This window comes from Aotus nancymaae, unplaced genomic scaffold, assembly GCF_030222135.1.
Source record: "Aotus nancymaae isolate 86718 unplaced genomic scaffold, 86718_ANA_hifiasm-v0.15.2.pri h1tg000010l, whole genome shotgun sequence".
Classification (NCBI taxonomy): domain Eukaryota; kingdom Metazoa; phylum Chordata; class Mammalia; order Primates; family Aotidae; genus Aotus; species Aotus nancymaae.
This window is the reverse complement of record NW_026988421.1, coordinates 63,552,568-63,566,113: the sequence shown is the minus strand read 5'-3', so window position 1 is coordinate 63,566,113 and position 13,546 is coordinate 63,552,568. Positions and strand designations below refer to the sequence as shown.

The 13,546-nt window shown below is 50.7% G+C and overlaps 1 protein-coding gene across 1 annotated transcript in view; it reads left to right on the top strand.

Moving 5' to 3' along the window:
- PSAP (prosaposin) overlaps positions 1–13,210 on the top strand; it is a 36,770-nt gene extending 23,560 nt beyond the window's left edge. Inside the window, exons 5-14 of the mRNA XM_012460282.3 lie at positions 460–660; positions 1,379–1,522; positions 3,591–3,647; positions 7,321–7,452; positions 8,974–9,069; positions 9,405–9,591; positions 9,683–9,840; positions 10,191–10,271; positions 10,569–10,676; positions 12,051–13,210. Coding sequence (XP_012315705.2) covers positions 460–660; positions 1,379–1,522; positions 3,591–3,647; positions 7,321–7,452; positions 8,974–9,069; positions 9,405–9,591; positions 9,683–9,840; positions 10,191–10,271; positions 10,569–10,676; positions 12,051–12,086 — 1,200 coding nt within the window. The 3' untranslated portion in view covers positions 12,087–13,210. The remainder of the gene's footprint in view (positions 1–459; positions 661–1,378; positions 1,523–3,590; positions 3,648–7,320; positions 7,453–8,973; positions 9,070–9,404; positions 9,592–9,682; positions 9,841–10,190; positions 10,272–10,568; positions 10,677–12,050) is intronic.
- The last annotated feature ends 336 nt before the right edge of the window (positions 13,211–13,546 follow it).

Genomic DNA, 13,546 nt, shown 5'->3' with positions numbered 1-13,546 from the left:
GAAGGTGAAGGAGGAGCAAAACCACATCTTACATGGCAGCAGGCAAGAGAGCGTGTGCAGGGGAACTGCCCTTTATAAAACCATCAGATCTCATGAGACCTACTAAACAGCATGGGAAAAGCCGCCCCTGTGATTCAGTTACCTCCCACTGGGTCTCTCACACGAGAAGTGGGGATTATGGGAGCTACAACTCAAGATGAGATTTGGGTGGGGACACAGCCAAACTGTATCATTGCCCAACAGGATAACTGAGGAAGCTTAGGGGCTGCTGTGTGGTTAGGCACTCGGATTGGGTAATTTTGACATTCTCGGATATGCTGAGCAGTTTGAATTTAGACAGCAGGTTTGTGTTTCTTTTAAGGGATTTAAAGAGAGGGACTAATTCAGAGGCACCAGATGGCCTGTCTTGTTTCCCCCTGGGGAGAGGATTTTCAGTGGGGTTTCTTTCCTTCCCACCAGAGCCGTCCCGGGGAGGTATGCTCTGCTCTCAGCCTCTGCGAGTCTCTCCAGAAGCACCTGGCAGAGCTGAATCGCCAGAAGCAGCTGGAGTCCAATAAGATCCCAGAGCTGGACATGAGTGAGCTGGTGGCCCCCTTCATGGCCAACATCCCTCTCCTCCTCTACCCTCAGGACGGACCCCGCAGCAAGCCCCAGCCAAAGGTAAGACAACGGGCTGCCTGCTGAGGGCCCCATTTTTGGTTGCACTGGAGATGAGACAAAAGGGGCAGAGAGTGCACCTGCGGTTCTCAAACTGGGGCTCATCCCTGCACTTGACTCTGCAGTTACATGAGCCAGCCATTAAATGCTTGTACCATGAAGTTTCTAAAGAATGGGATATTTAAAATATGCAAAGATGAACCCCTTTTTAAAAAATTGTACTTCTTTTATTTTTGAGACAGGGTCTTGGTCTTGTTCTGTCACCCAAGCTGGAGTGCAGTGGTGTGATCGTGGTTCACTGCAGCCTCCACTTCTGAGGCTTAAGTGATCCTCTCACCTTAGCCTCCTGAGTAGCTGGGAGTACAGATGCACACCTCCATACCTGGCTAATTTTTGTATTTTTTGTTTTGCCATGTTGTCCAGGCTGGTCTCAAACTCCTGGGTTCAAGCAATCTGCCTGCCTCGGCCTCCCAAAGTGCTGGGATTACCGGTGTGAGCCACTGGGCCTGGCCAACCTTTTTATCTAAACCTCTTTTTATACCATACTGTTACTGTAATGAACACTCAATTGATTTTAAATAATCAGTAATTTGAGAGCCTGTAAAGCACGTTAGGAACTGGTCAGTGAGTGCCCTCTAATGCTGCAGCCCTGAGTGTATAAGGACGTTTTCCTAGGAATTTGAGTCCTCTTAGGTTGCTGACCTAACTGCCTCTCCTATAGGTTGATGGGGACGTTTGCCAGGACTGCATTCAGATGGTGACTGACATCCAGACTGCTGTACGGACCAACTCCACCTTTGTCCAGGCCTTGGTGGAACATGCCAAGGAGCAGTGTGACCGCCTGGGCCCTGGCATGGCCGACATGGTGAGCCTTGTGTCCCTGTGCATTGAGGATGCCCTGGGCCTGGGAGCTGGGTTCTGGAGGCTGGAGTAGGGCATTCAGACAGCATGGTTTTCTTTTTTCTCAGAAAGCAGCTTGAATAGGTAGTGGAGACTTGAATCTATTTTGGTCAATGGAATCTGGATATGTAACAAAAACGGGGACAAAAAGTAGGAGACCATTTCTGGGAAGATTTTCTTTCCTGTGAGGCACCCTGTGTATTAGGAACCCTGTAGAAACACTTTTTTTTTTTTTTTTGAGACGGAGTTTCGCTCTTATTACCCAGGCTGGAGTGCAATGGCGCGATCTCGGCTCACCGCAACCTCCGCCTCCTGGGTTCAGGCAATTCTCCTGCCTCAGCCTCCTGAGTAACTGGGATTACAGGCACGTGCCACCATGCCCAGCTAATTTTTTGCACCTTTAGTAGAGACAGGGTTTCACCATGTTGACCAGGATGGTCTCGATCTCTTGACCTCGTGATCCACCCGCCTCGGCCTCCCAAAGTGCTGGGATTACAGGCGTGAGCCACCGCGCCCGGCCCTAGAAACACTTTTTACTCCTTTTTTTTGTTTGTTTGGAACAGTGTCTGTCGCCCAGGCTGGAGTGCAGTGGCATGATCTCAGCTCACTGCAACCTCCGCCTCCAGGGTTCAAGTGACTCTTCTGCCTCAGCCTCCCGAGTAGCTGGGATTACAGGTGCATACCACTACGCCCAGCTAATGTTTGTATTTTTAGTAGAGAGTTTCACTGTGTTGCCCAGGCTGGTCTCGAACTCCTGACCTTAAGTGATCTGCCCACCTTGGCTTCCCAAAATGCTGGGATTACAGGCGTGAGCCACTGCACCTGGCCTTATGTGACACTCAGAATTCCAGCTGAGCTCCTGCAGCAAGCTTGGTCGCTGACCATGGTTCCCCTGGAAGCCTCCCTTAGTCCTCTGGGCTCAGAAACTCATTTTGTTGGCCCCGTAGGTAGATGGTTTCATTCTGGGTCCCTATTCCAACATTATTAATCACACACAGATGGATGTGTAAAACCAAAATGCTATTTTTAGTACCTGACAACTGAAGAAATCTGCTAGACCGGCAGGTGGGAAGCTGGCTGTAATCATGCTGTCCTTTGGGATCTAGAAGGGCTTTTTGGGTGGGAGTGGCTGGCTCTAGGAGATAAGGCTTTCTCTCTCCTCTTTTTTTCTTGAGACAGTGTTTAGCTCTGTCGCCCAGGCTGGAGTGCAGTGGCACAGCAGTGGCATAGCTCACTGCAGCCTTTACCTCCTGGGCTCAAGCAGTCCTCTCCACAGCCTCCCAAGTAGCTGGGATTACAGGAGTGAGCCACCACGCCCAGCTGAGGGTTTCTCTCTGACTTATTCTCCATTGGGAATGTCAGTCAGGTTAACATTCATTGATTTTGAAAGCCTAGGAATCCTGTAGCCTCATTTTAAGTGTCTTTGCATAACACCATTTAAGTAGGTTTCCCAGTTGAACCCTCCTGAGAGGCTGTATCTTACTACCTTTGGTCCTCTCTCTGTAGAAGCTCCCCAAATACAAGCAATTCTGTGGAGTCTATGGGAAGTCTCTAGATAGTCTGAAAACAGGCAGTTAAAAATCATTATAACTTGACTCTACTGGATTTAAGCTTTACAGTGCCATCTGAGATTGCATTGTGTAAATGGTTTTGAAAGGCAATCTCCAGTTCCTAAGCAGTGTATCTCCTAGCTGCCTTCTCTCCAGATTGCCACGGAATAGTTGCTGTATGATCCTGGGGCAAGTGGGGTTAGAGATAAAGGAGACAGGAGGATGGAATCTTTAAGGTCTCTTAAGACACATTTTCAAAATGTCTTTTGCACACATTTTCTGTAAATGAGAGAATAACCAAATTGTCATTTTCATCTTATTAAAACTGTCCCCGAGCAGACATTTATAAAATTCTGCTTTAGAAACTTGCTTGATAGTCACCAGTTGCCACTGTTGGAAATGTTGGGGTTTTTTTGGCCGGTTGATTGTTGGTGCGTTGTTGCAGTGATTTGTTTAACTAGCAGTCTGTTTCTCTCTCCTCAGTGCAAGAACTATATCAGCCAGTATTCCGAGATTGCCATCCAGATGATGATGCACATGGTAGGTGGCATGGAGGCCCCTTGTTGGCATTTTTCTTTGGTTTTCAAAGTTCGCCATTTCCAGGAATTTTGAATATTAGATGGTTTAGTTTTCCTTTTTTGACCTCAGAGTACTGAATTGGATCAAATGGAACCCTCTGACTAGGGGACTTTCCACTTGTGATCTCAGCACCTCCCCCGTCACGGGAGAGGCTGAAGCATCTTGATCCCCGGCACTACCCTGGTGGTTTCCTGGCATTTTGTTAGTCTGCCCATTCAGGCCAGTCAGCAGGTTTCTAGGTCTTGCTGTAACCCTGGGATCTGTAGAAGTCAAGTGCTCAACTAAGCCCGGCCTGAGAATGGCTGCATTGCCACCTGAATGGGGGGAATACTGCCTCCCAGAGTCTGTCCTGTGCGCTGCAGCAGTGTCCAGTGAAGCTGCTGCTTGAGCTGGTAATTTCTGCACTGGCCTTGGAGGCTTTCAGGTGGTAGTGGGGTGTTCCTTCATTAGAATCAAGAACACCCATCTGGGAAAGCACTGCCTCTTTAGATCTGATTGGCGGGGCTGAGGGGGTGGGCTGCACCTTTTCCCTCTCTGTCATGCTTTCTGACTACTTGAGATTGACATGCCAGTGTTTGAGTTTGTTCTCTGATCCAGGGGTCAGCAAACTGGCCCATCATCTATTTTGTACAGAAAGAGTATTTTTTCAGAACACAGTGACGCCTGTTTTGTGCTACAGCAGCACAGTTTAGTTGCAGCCAGATTCGTACGGCCAAGGAGCCTGAAAGATTGACTCTGACCTGCTCTAACCACTCAAGCAAGGCACCCAGGAGGAGTAGTTTATTTGGGATGATTACTCACAGCCTACCATGTTTTAAAACAAAGGCATCTTACAAAGACATGCACCCAAAGTAGGTAAAGATAAGCATTGATGTGATTTAGTTTCCTGAAGTACTTCTTTATAGCTGACTTTCTCATTATAAAAGTTATGCTGTGTAGAAATGTTCTGAAAAATATGGACAATACTTCCCACATCAAAAATCATTTGGAGTTTTAAAAAATGTCAGCGGGGTCATGTATACTACCTTGTACTTTGTAGTTTGCATTTTTGCCTAAACATAAGTTGGCCATTGTACAAATGATTAAGTGCTTGCATAATAATCACTTGTGAACATAGAACAGTATTTACATAACCAGTCCCCTGTGGCCGGATATCTAGGTTGCTTTCAGGTTTGCCTTTGGGAATATGAATATCCTTATAGCCAAATGCATACGTCTATGCACATCCCTGGCTTTCCCCTTGGTATAGAGAATGAAAGCTGGAACTGCTGAATGGAAGCATGAGGCTTTGGATACATTGTTAAATTGGCCTTCCAGGCTGGCATTTGGCCACCTGCAGTAGATTGCCCAAGATCCCTGACCCCACAGGGTGTCTATAACACACCCCACTTACTTGGGCAGCCCTGTGTCTTGGTCCGAGGTGCTGCTGGTCACTAACCTGTGGGAAAGCCTCGCGGGCCTGGGGCCCGTGGGGCTCCTGAGGATGGAGACCCTTCATCAGGTGGCGTTTTCTGGGGCCCCTGCTGCACAGTGTTTAGAGTATGATTTAGTGTGTGAGACCTGGAGATGGTGCACACAGGAGCAGGACAGCTCCCAAACGCTCTATCCCTGCAGGGCCCGGAAAGCTTTCAGGCCCCTTGTCCATGAGATAGCAGGAACAAGGTAGGTTGCTAAGATCTGACTGCAACAGCATTTCCCCTGAACTTCTTGGGACATTCTTACACCTGGTTAACTGCTTGATGTTGTTTTAATTTTTCTTAACTGTTGTGTCCTTTCCTTTCTCTTATTTTCACCTCCGATTTCCTGTCTTTTTGTTCAACAGCAGGATCAGGTATGTGTCTGGGAATCTGCTTGTAGTAGTGGGCTGCTGCTTCCTCTAGTTACTTTGCTCCTTTTTTTTTTTTTTTTTTTTTTGGTATGGCATGATTAACTCTGACAGATACAAGGATACAAGGAATGGTTACGAGAGGCAGGGTCCCTCTCTGTTGGGTGGGTCTCATCTCCTCTTGAGGGGGGCCAGAAAAATGAAGCCAGCAGAGCCTTGTGTTCTGGTCACAATCTACATACAGCATACGTACATGCAGGCCACCAGTGTGACACTGGGGAACCATGGGTGGCCCAGCTTCCTTCAGCGTAGGCCGGCTAGGAAGTCCAGTGTAGGTCTGGCTTCCCCAGGGCACCTTGTGTCTGTCACAACGCAAATAGGCATTGCATGTCTTTAGTGCTGTTTTTCATAACCACAGAAATGCTGCTGCTGCATGAGCAAACATTTGCAAGCAGCCAGCAGGCTGGCTGTTGGATCCAGAGAATTGGAAACAATCTCTTGATTGTGGCTTCTGCCCCTCTGAGTGACAGGGTCTTTTGGGATCTAGAGGCACGTCAGATGGCATGCTGCAGGAACCAAGTGCCCCGTCCATACTTGCTCTGAGCCAGGGTCCTTTGGGACCGGCCTGAACACTGCCACCTTCTGAGCATCGGCATCCATCCTAGGATTAGCATTAAAGCTTTTTTTGAAGGTATTTTGAAGTCTCATGGGAGAGCACTCTGATTGAAATACCTGAATTTTCACCTAGGCCACTTCAAGGAGTTAGAACAAAGCTGATAGAGGCAGAAGCAGCCCTATACCTCGTGAATCTTGGCCTCTTCTAAAAAGCTTGCTGTATCTTCAGCTGCGTTCCGATTTTTTTTTTTCATTCTTAAGTTGTGCCAGAGATCGGGTACTTGGGATATACTTTTCAGACTCCCCCAGTCTTATTTAATTCTTGAGCCTTCTTGATATTAAAACAAGCTGAGCCATTGTCATGATCTAGCTCTTTTCCCTTAATGGGTCCCATTTTTAGCACTTTTGTTCCTGCTACTTTAGGGTTTGGTGCTGGGAGGCAAAAATGCAATCAGGCTCAGAGCTAGCTGCTGGTTGCATTGATTTCCATGGTATACAGAGTATATACGCTTGTCTCGCTCTTGGCCATGAGAGTGTCATGGTCAGGATGACTAGACTAGCTAGTGCTCTGTGTTTGGTGTCTAGATGGTGAAAGGGGATCAGTCTGGAGATGTGGCTTGAAATGATTCATCCATTTGGGGGTTTGGGTTTTCATGTGCACTGTGTGCAGTTGTGAACGTAGAATGTGGTTTTTAAAAAGCCAGCATTTCCCCTTACCGCATCATTTTAAATGGTCCTGCCACTGAAAGATCCGGTGTGGTTTGATTTCTAACACATTTAGTTTTGTTAGTTTGCAGTTTACAGGCATGGTAGTTTCCCCTCTAGAAAAACATAGCTTAGTTCCCACCTAGAGTGGCCTGAATAACACATTCTAGAGAGACCAGGTGTCCTTGGAGGCGCTGAAGGTGCGGGGAGTCTCCCTTCCTTGTGGTGGCTCTGGATAGAGACTCCGTTCGATGTCCCTTAAATGTTTTGTGTGGCCTCCTCCCCCAGATGTAGCTGGCACACATGTACTGCTTCAGACACAAGCCCTTTAACATAGAATCTGGAATCTGTCCACTTGTGGGAGGGGGAGAGGGAGGCAGCCTTGACACCGGGCTCAGGGTGCTGTCCAGCTCACTGTCCTCTGGCTGTATGGGACTCAGGGCCAGTGGGTGCAGGCGCCGCTGACTGGTTGTTCTGTGCTCTCTTCAGCAACCCAAGGAGATCTGTGGGCTGGTTGGGTTCTGCGATGAGGTGAAGGAGATGCCCATGCAGACTCTGGTCCCTGCCGAAGTGGCCTCCAAGAACATCATCCCTGCCCTGGAACTGGTGGAGCCCATTAAGGTACCCGGTGTCACTGTGTGTGCTGGCCAGGGCTGTGCGGTGCCACACCACTCCCTGCTGTCCACTCCCTGCTGTGTCACATCACATCCTACAAGCCACATGTTTCTTTTGGTTCCCTGCCTGGTTCCTATGGGTCTTTGAGTTTGTGATCGCTGGTTCCATGCTAATGCAGCCCCCGACCTGAGTTCTCTTGGAAACATTTTATGTCTGTGGTTGTCAACCCTAGTGTTTGTGGGATCAAGTCTGCATATTTTCAGCCTGCCATTCACCGGTGACTTTACAGTGTCTGGCTCCAGCCTCACTTTCTCACATGTGCTGTCTGGGTCCTTCCCCATCCTGTGGCCCTGACAGACTGGATGTCCCCAGCACACCCCTCAGAGTATACGGAAGCCTCACTGGGCCTGCAGCCTGTATACTAAGTATGTGTGGGTGTCTCTTTTGTTTAGAACACCTCATTTGGTGAAGATCAGACTACTTTATCCCTTAATAAATGTATTCGGATTTATTATGGGTCAGGCAGCATGTTGGGGGCTGTGGCGATCAGATGATGTCATTGTGCCCATGGGGCTTACGTTACAGTTCTTCAAGGCCTGGGCTGTGTGATGCATTAACACCTGGCACATACACACGCTTCTTGTTCTAGAACATCCCATGGCACTTAACTGCCGGCTGCTCTTCTCTCTCTGCTGTCTCCTCTCTGCGTTTGCAGAGTGTGTGGCCCAGGGGACAGGCCGAAGTGTTAGCTGGAATCCAGGAAGCACTGCTTCTTGCCTTCCCCTCCATGGGGTGCTCCTCAGCCCACCCCTGCCTGGTGACCAAAGTGATGGCCAGATAAAGTGAAGAGTTACAGCCACATGTGATTACTTAAGTTTCAGTGAAATATCATGGAGCAAAATTAAAAATCCAGCCCCTTGGCTACACCAGCCACATTGCAAGTGCTCAGCGCACAGGGAGCTAGAGCCTCTAGTGGACAGCAGGAGTAGAGAACATTTCCACTGTCACAGAACGGTCTCTGTAACAGTATTGCGTTATTAAAGGTGGATCTAGCAAAGCATTCTCAAGTGCTCACGAGGCGTGGGAGACACGAGCAGACCTGAAATGTGTTCAGCATTCTGTCTTCTAGATAGTGCGCCTTACTGAACTCCTTACTTCATCCTGCTCCCCAAAATGAACCCCGAAGGAGGAAACGGTTGTAACTGAACACATCATCAGGACAGCTCCTTGGGGTGGGGAAGGGACTTTCTATCTCCTGAACTATGAATTCCTGAGTTTTGTTTTGGTGGGGTTGGGGGAAGCAGTGGTGGCAGAGGATTGGGGTAAGGGGGGCGGTGAGTTTCCCACCATATAAAAATAGGGGATTAACTTGGATGTTGAGAGGAAGCCGCACATCATTTGGAATTCAGTAGGCAGTGGCCCTGGATGTGACTAACCCACTCTGGTCTCTGCATCCCTTTCCTTTAGGGGAGCAAGACCAAGGGCTGCGAGTCCCAGCATTAAAGTACTCCTCTACTCTTTCCACAGAAGCATGAGGTCCCAGCAAAGTCTGATGTTTACTGTGAGGTGTGTGAATTCCTGGTGAAGGAAGTGACCAAGCTGATTGACAACAACAAGACTGAGGTGTGCTGTCCTTCTGGCAGGGGGAGGCCCTCTCCTGCCCCCTGAGCCAGAATGTCCTAGTGGGAAAATCCCGCAGGAGAGAGGGCTTGGCCCAGCCTTGGCATGTGTGCAGCCACGTCCCATCTCGTGGAAGGCAGTCCTCACCAGTAGGACCTCTGGGCTGGTAGTAGGGGGAGGGGTAGGCATTGTTGCTCTGCTTTGTGGCTCGATAATTTTCTGGCGGTAGAAACAGCACCCATCATTAACTCATTTCCTGGCCATGTTAAGCATTTCAGAATCTCCTCCACCCTTGCCCAGCCTCCCATCTTCTCACAGGATCCTCTTGTGTGTTTCAGAAAGAAATACTTGATGCTTTTGACAAGATGTGCGCAAAGCTGCCGAAGTCCTTGTCAGAAGAGTGCCAGGAGGTGGTGGACACGTACGGCAGCTCCATCCTGTCCATCCTGATGCAGGAGGTCAGCCCCGAGGTGGTGTGCAGCTTGCTGCGCCTCTGCTCCGGCACGCGGCTGCCTGCGCTGACCGGTGAGCGCTGGGCGTGGTGCGGGAGAGGACCGTGCCCCTCTTGGGTCGGGGAGGGCCCTGCCAGCACTGAGCCCGCCGCCCTCTCGTGTAGTTCACGTCACTCAGCCGAAGGACGGTGGCTTCTGTGAGGTGTGCAAGAAGCTGGTGGGTTATTTGGATCGCAACCTGGAGAAAAACAGCACCAAGGAAGAGATCCTGGCTGCTCTTGAGAAAGGCTGCAGCTTCCTGCCCGACCCTTACCAGAAGCAGGTATACCCCGGGCTGGGCTGTGGTAGGCCAGCATATCAGAACCCGATGGAGCATGCCAAGGCTGGGCACATTTTCACGGAAAACCAGCTGTTTCTGCCTCTGGTCATGGAGTCCAATGAAGTTTTACTTGGAGGTGATTCATTGGCTTAAGATGAGCCACTGGGGGAAGCAACCTGAAGTGGAGACCAAGTGTAGGTAGGGAGTCTGGGAAGGGAGGCCCCAGGACCCACGGGGCTGGGACTGTCAGGAGCTCTCTGGGAAGAGTGTTTCCAGGGCCTGCCTGGCCTTTTGTGCCCCAGTGTGCTCAGACACCCCCAGAGCTGGACCTGTGTCCCTGTTTTCCTTTACAGTGTGATCAGTTCGTGGTGGAGTATGAGCCCGTGTTGATTGAGATCCTGGTGGAGGTGATGGACCCTTCCTTCGTGTGCTTGGTGAGCCTCACTGGGTGATGTGGGTCCTCTTGGGCAGCTGTAACCTGGGGAGCTGCAGAGACCCGCAAGGGTTGCTCTGAGAAATGGCTGTGGGGTGGAGTCTCTGGGTTCTGCTGTGGGAGAGCAAAGGCAGGGAGCCAACCCCCTAAGCCCCATCGCTTTCCTCAGCAACCCTGATGTTCTGAAAGAGTATGGTAGAGCTCTGATCCTAGCTCCCGGAAACTGTGATCATAGTTTTGAAAGAGATATGTTGGGCAGCTCTCATTCTCCCCTTTTTTTCCTCTTCTCACCATATAGAAAATTGGAGCCTGCCCCTCAGCCCATAAGCCCTTGTTGGGAACTGAGAAGTGTGTATGGGGCCCAAGCTACTGGTGCCAGAACGCAGAGACAGCAGCCCAGTGCAATGTGAGTAGCTCAGCCGATGGCGCCACCAGCCTGTCTTGCCCTGGGCAGCCTGTGTGGGAATCCTGCTTTAATGGGAAGTCGGTGGTCAGCTCTCCACCCTGCTTTTATGTCGTTGGAAAACTGAGGCTCAGAGAGGTGGTTAGGCTCACTCATGGTCCGCTAGAAAAGGCAGGGTGAACTACACTCTTGGAGTGAAGGGTGGGGTGGATTTCGTTTTTTAGTATTTTTCCTGGTGCCTTGTTACTTTTGTCATCATTTCCCTTGTGACAGTGTCAGACTTGTACAGGGTCACTCCAGGGACTGCACAGGGTCTGTGGAATTCATTGCCCAGGCCCTATTCCCCAGGAACATGTTTGCCCTGGCTGGAGCCTTCACTCAAGGCCCTAAGAGCTGGTCCCTGCACAGCCACCCCAGGGCACTGTGGCCCTGGCCTGGCAGCCACCAGCTGGGTGACCTGTGCTGCTTCCCTGGGTGGGGATGTTTGGTCCGGTCCCGGTTGCTTAATGTTGCTTTGTGCAACTTTTCCTTCCTTCCTGTTTTCCTTGTGACATGTCAGTGGCGGTTTTGTCATCTTAGACCACTGCAGGGAGGGGCGGGGGCCCCCATTCTGGCCATGTCCAACTCTTTCCTCCAGCCCATCTCCACTGCCAGCCCCACCCCACAGCTGGTTCTGCTGCTGTCCTGGGGAAATGTGGGCCCGCTTCTCAAGGCCCGAGCTGGTGTGTAGCCCAACTCAGGCAAGGAGGTTCTGCATGGGGATCAGCATGCAGGCTGCTAGCAGGATGCTGGGTGCCAGGTGTAAGTAGATGAAGGGTCCTGAGCCCTGCCTCCATGGGTACTCATCTGCAAACTATTGCAGGCATCTGCTGCTCTGGACTCGTGCCTTAGAAGTTCCCAAAATTCTGGGATGGGCACAGTGGCTCACACCTGTAATCCCAGCACTGTGGAAGGCTGAGGTGGGCAGATCATGAGGTCAGGAGTTCAAGACCACCCTGATCAACATGGTGAAACCCCGTCTGTACTAAAAATACAAAATTTAGCCAGGTGTGGTGGCATGCGCCTATGATCCTGGCTACTCAGGAGGCTGAGGCAGGAGAATTGCTTGAACCCAGGAGGCAGAGGTTGCAGTGAGCTGGGATCACGCCACTGCACTCCAACCTGGGCGACAGAGTGAGACTCCAAAAAAAAAAGTTCCCAAAACTGATGGCCATGTACTCCCTGCTTTTAAGTGAGATCCTGTCCTGGGTCTTGAGCATCTGGTGCCATCCAGTTGACCTGAGAACAGGTCCTGTTTTTGGGTGATAATCTGATACACTGATGGGCTGGAATGGAGTTCGTCCTCTTAAGACTAAACCCAGCTTCCTCTCCTACCAGGCTCTTGAGCATTGCAAACGCCACGTGTGGAACTAGGAGGAGGAATAGTTCATCTTGCAGAAGCCGCAGCACTCGTTTTTTTCTACTCGTGTGTCTGGGGGAATGAACGCACAGATCTGTTTGACTTTGTTATAAAAATAGGGCTCCCCCACCTCCCCCGTTTCTGTGTCCTTTATTGTAGCATTGCTGTCTGCAAGGGAGGCCCTAGCCCCTGGCAGACATAGCTGCTTCAGTGCCCCCTTTCTCTCTGCTAGACAGATGGTGATGCACTGGAGGCCTTTGAGCCCGCCCTTGTGTGGCACCTGCTGGAGGAGGACAGAGCTCTGCTGGCCTGAGCCACAGCTTCTTGACAGGAGGCCACCGACCCCCTTGGTTGGGGCCTTGTTCGACCGAGCCCTGACATGTGCTTGGGCACTGGTGGGCCTGGGCTTCTGAGGTGGCCTCCTGCTCTGCCAGGGACCCTCTCTGTTTCCTGGACCTCTCAGCTGTACAAAGCAGCAAAACAAAGGCAGTTTTATGTGTAAGATTAGAAGCCTGGAATAATTAGGCTTTTTCAATAATGTAATTCCTGCTGTAATAGCACAGGAATTTTGAAAGCAGCTGCTGGTGGCTCGGGACATCAGTGGGGCCAAGGGTTCTCTGTCCCCAGGTCAACCATGATTTGGCTTTCCCGTGTCTTTCCTGGTGATGCCTTGCTCGGGGTTCTGTGGGTTTGGGTGAGAAGGGGGCCGTCTGCCTGAATGTGACCTGCTAGCTCTCGGAAGGCCCCGTGGGCCCGGCTTGTGTGTGTGTGGTCAGTGGTGGCCGCGCTGTGCCTGCTCGTGTTGCCTGCGTGTCCCTGGCTGCTGAGGTGCTGCTTCAGCCTGCACCCCTCTCCCGTCTCATAGATGCTCCTTTTGACCCTTCTTTTCAAATAAACGTGGATGGTGAGCTCCTAGGCCTCTAGCTTCCTGGTGGAGGGCAGCATGCCGAGGGGTCTGCTAGGTGTGGGGTGGGTGCTGTCTGCGGGCCACTTGGGCACTCAGGCTTCTGTCTGCTTCTGGTTGCCAGGAGACAGCAAGCAAAGCCAGTAGGACATGCAGTTACTAGTAAACAGATTTTGTGATTTTTGTTTTGCACTAAAGTTTCTGTGATTTAACAATAAAATTCTGTTAACCAGATCTGGTCCTAAGTGTTTCTGTCACTCCTCAGCCGGAAGAGTTTGTTCGTCTCTGATTAGCTCTGAGCCCACAACCCCTTTGGTGCCCAGGACTCCCATGACCCCTTTTGGCCAGAGAACAAAAGCCAAGTGGATAAAGCAAAATCCCACCTGTTCCTCCCCCAAGACTCAGGACCAGCAGTAGGTCGGGCGCACCTGAAGGTCGGCCCTGCCCTTCACCCACCCCTGTCCCCATTCCCCAGAGGCCAGAGTCAGAGTGCATTGCCAGTTCCTTGAAAGCTGCCTTGCTTTTTAAACAGACCATTCCAGAAACTCGTAGTGAGTACCAGTTAAACAA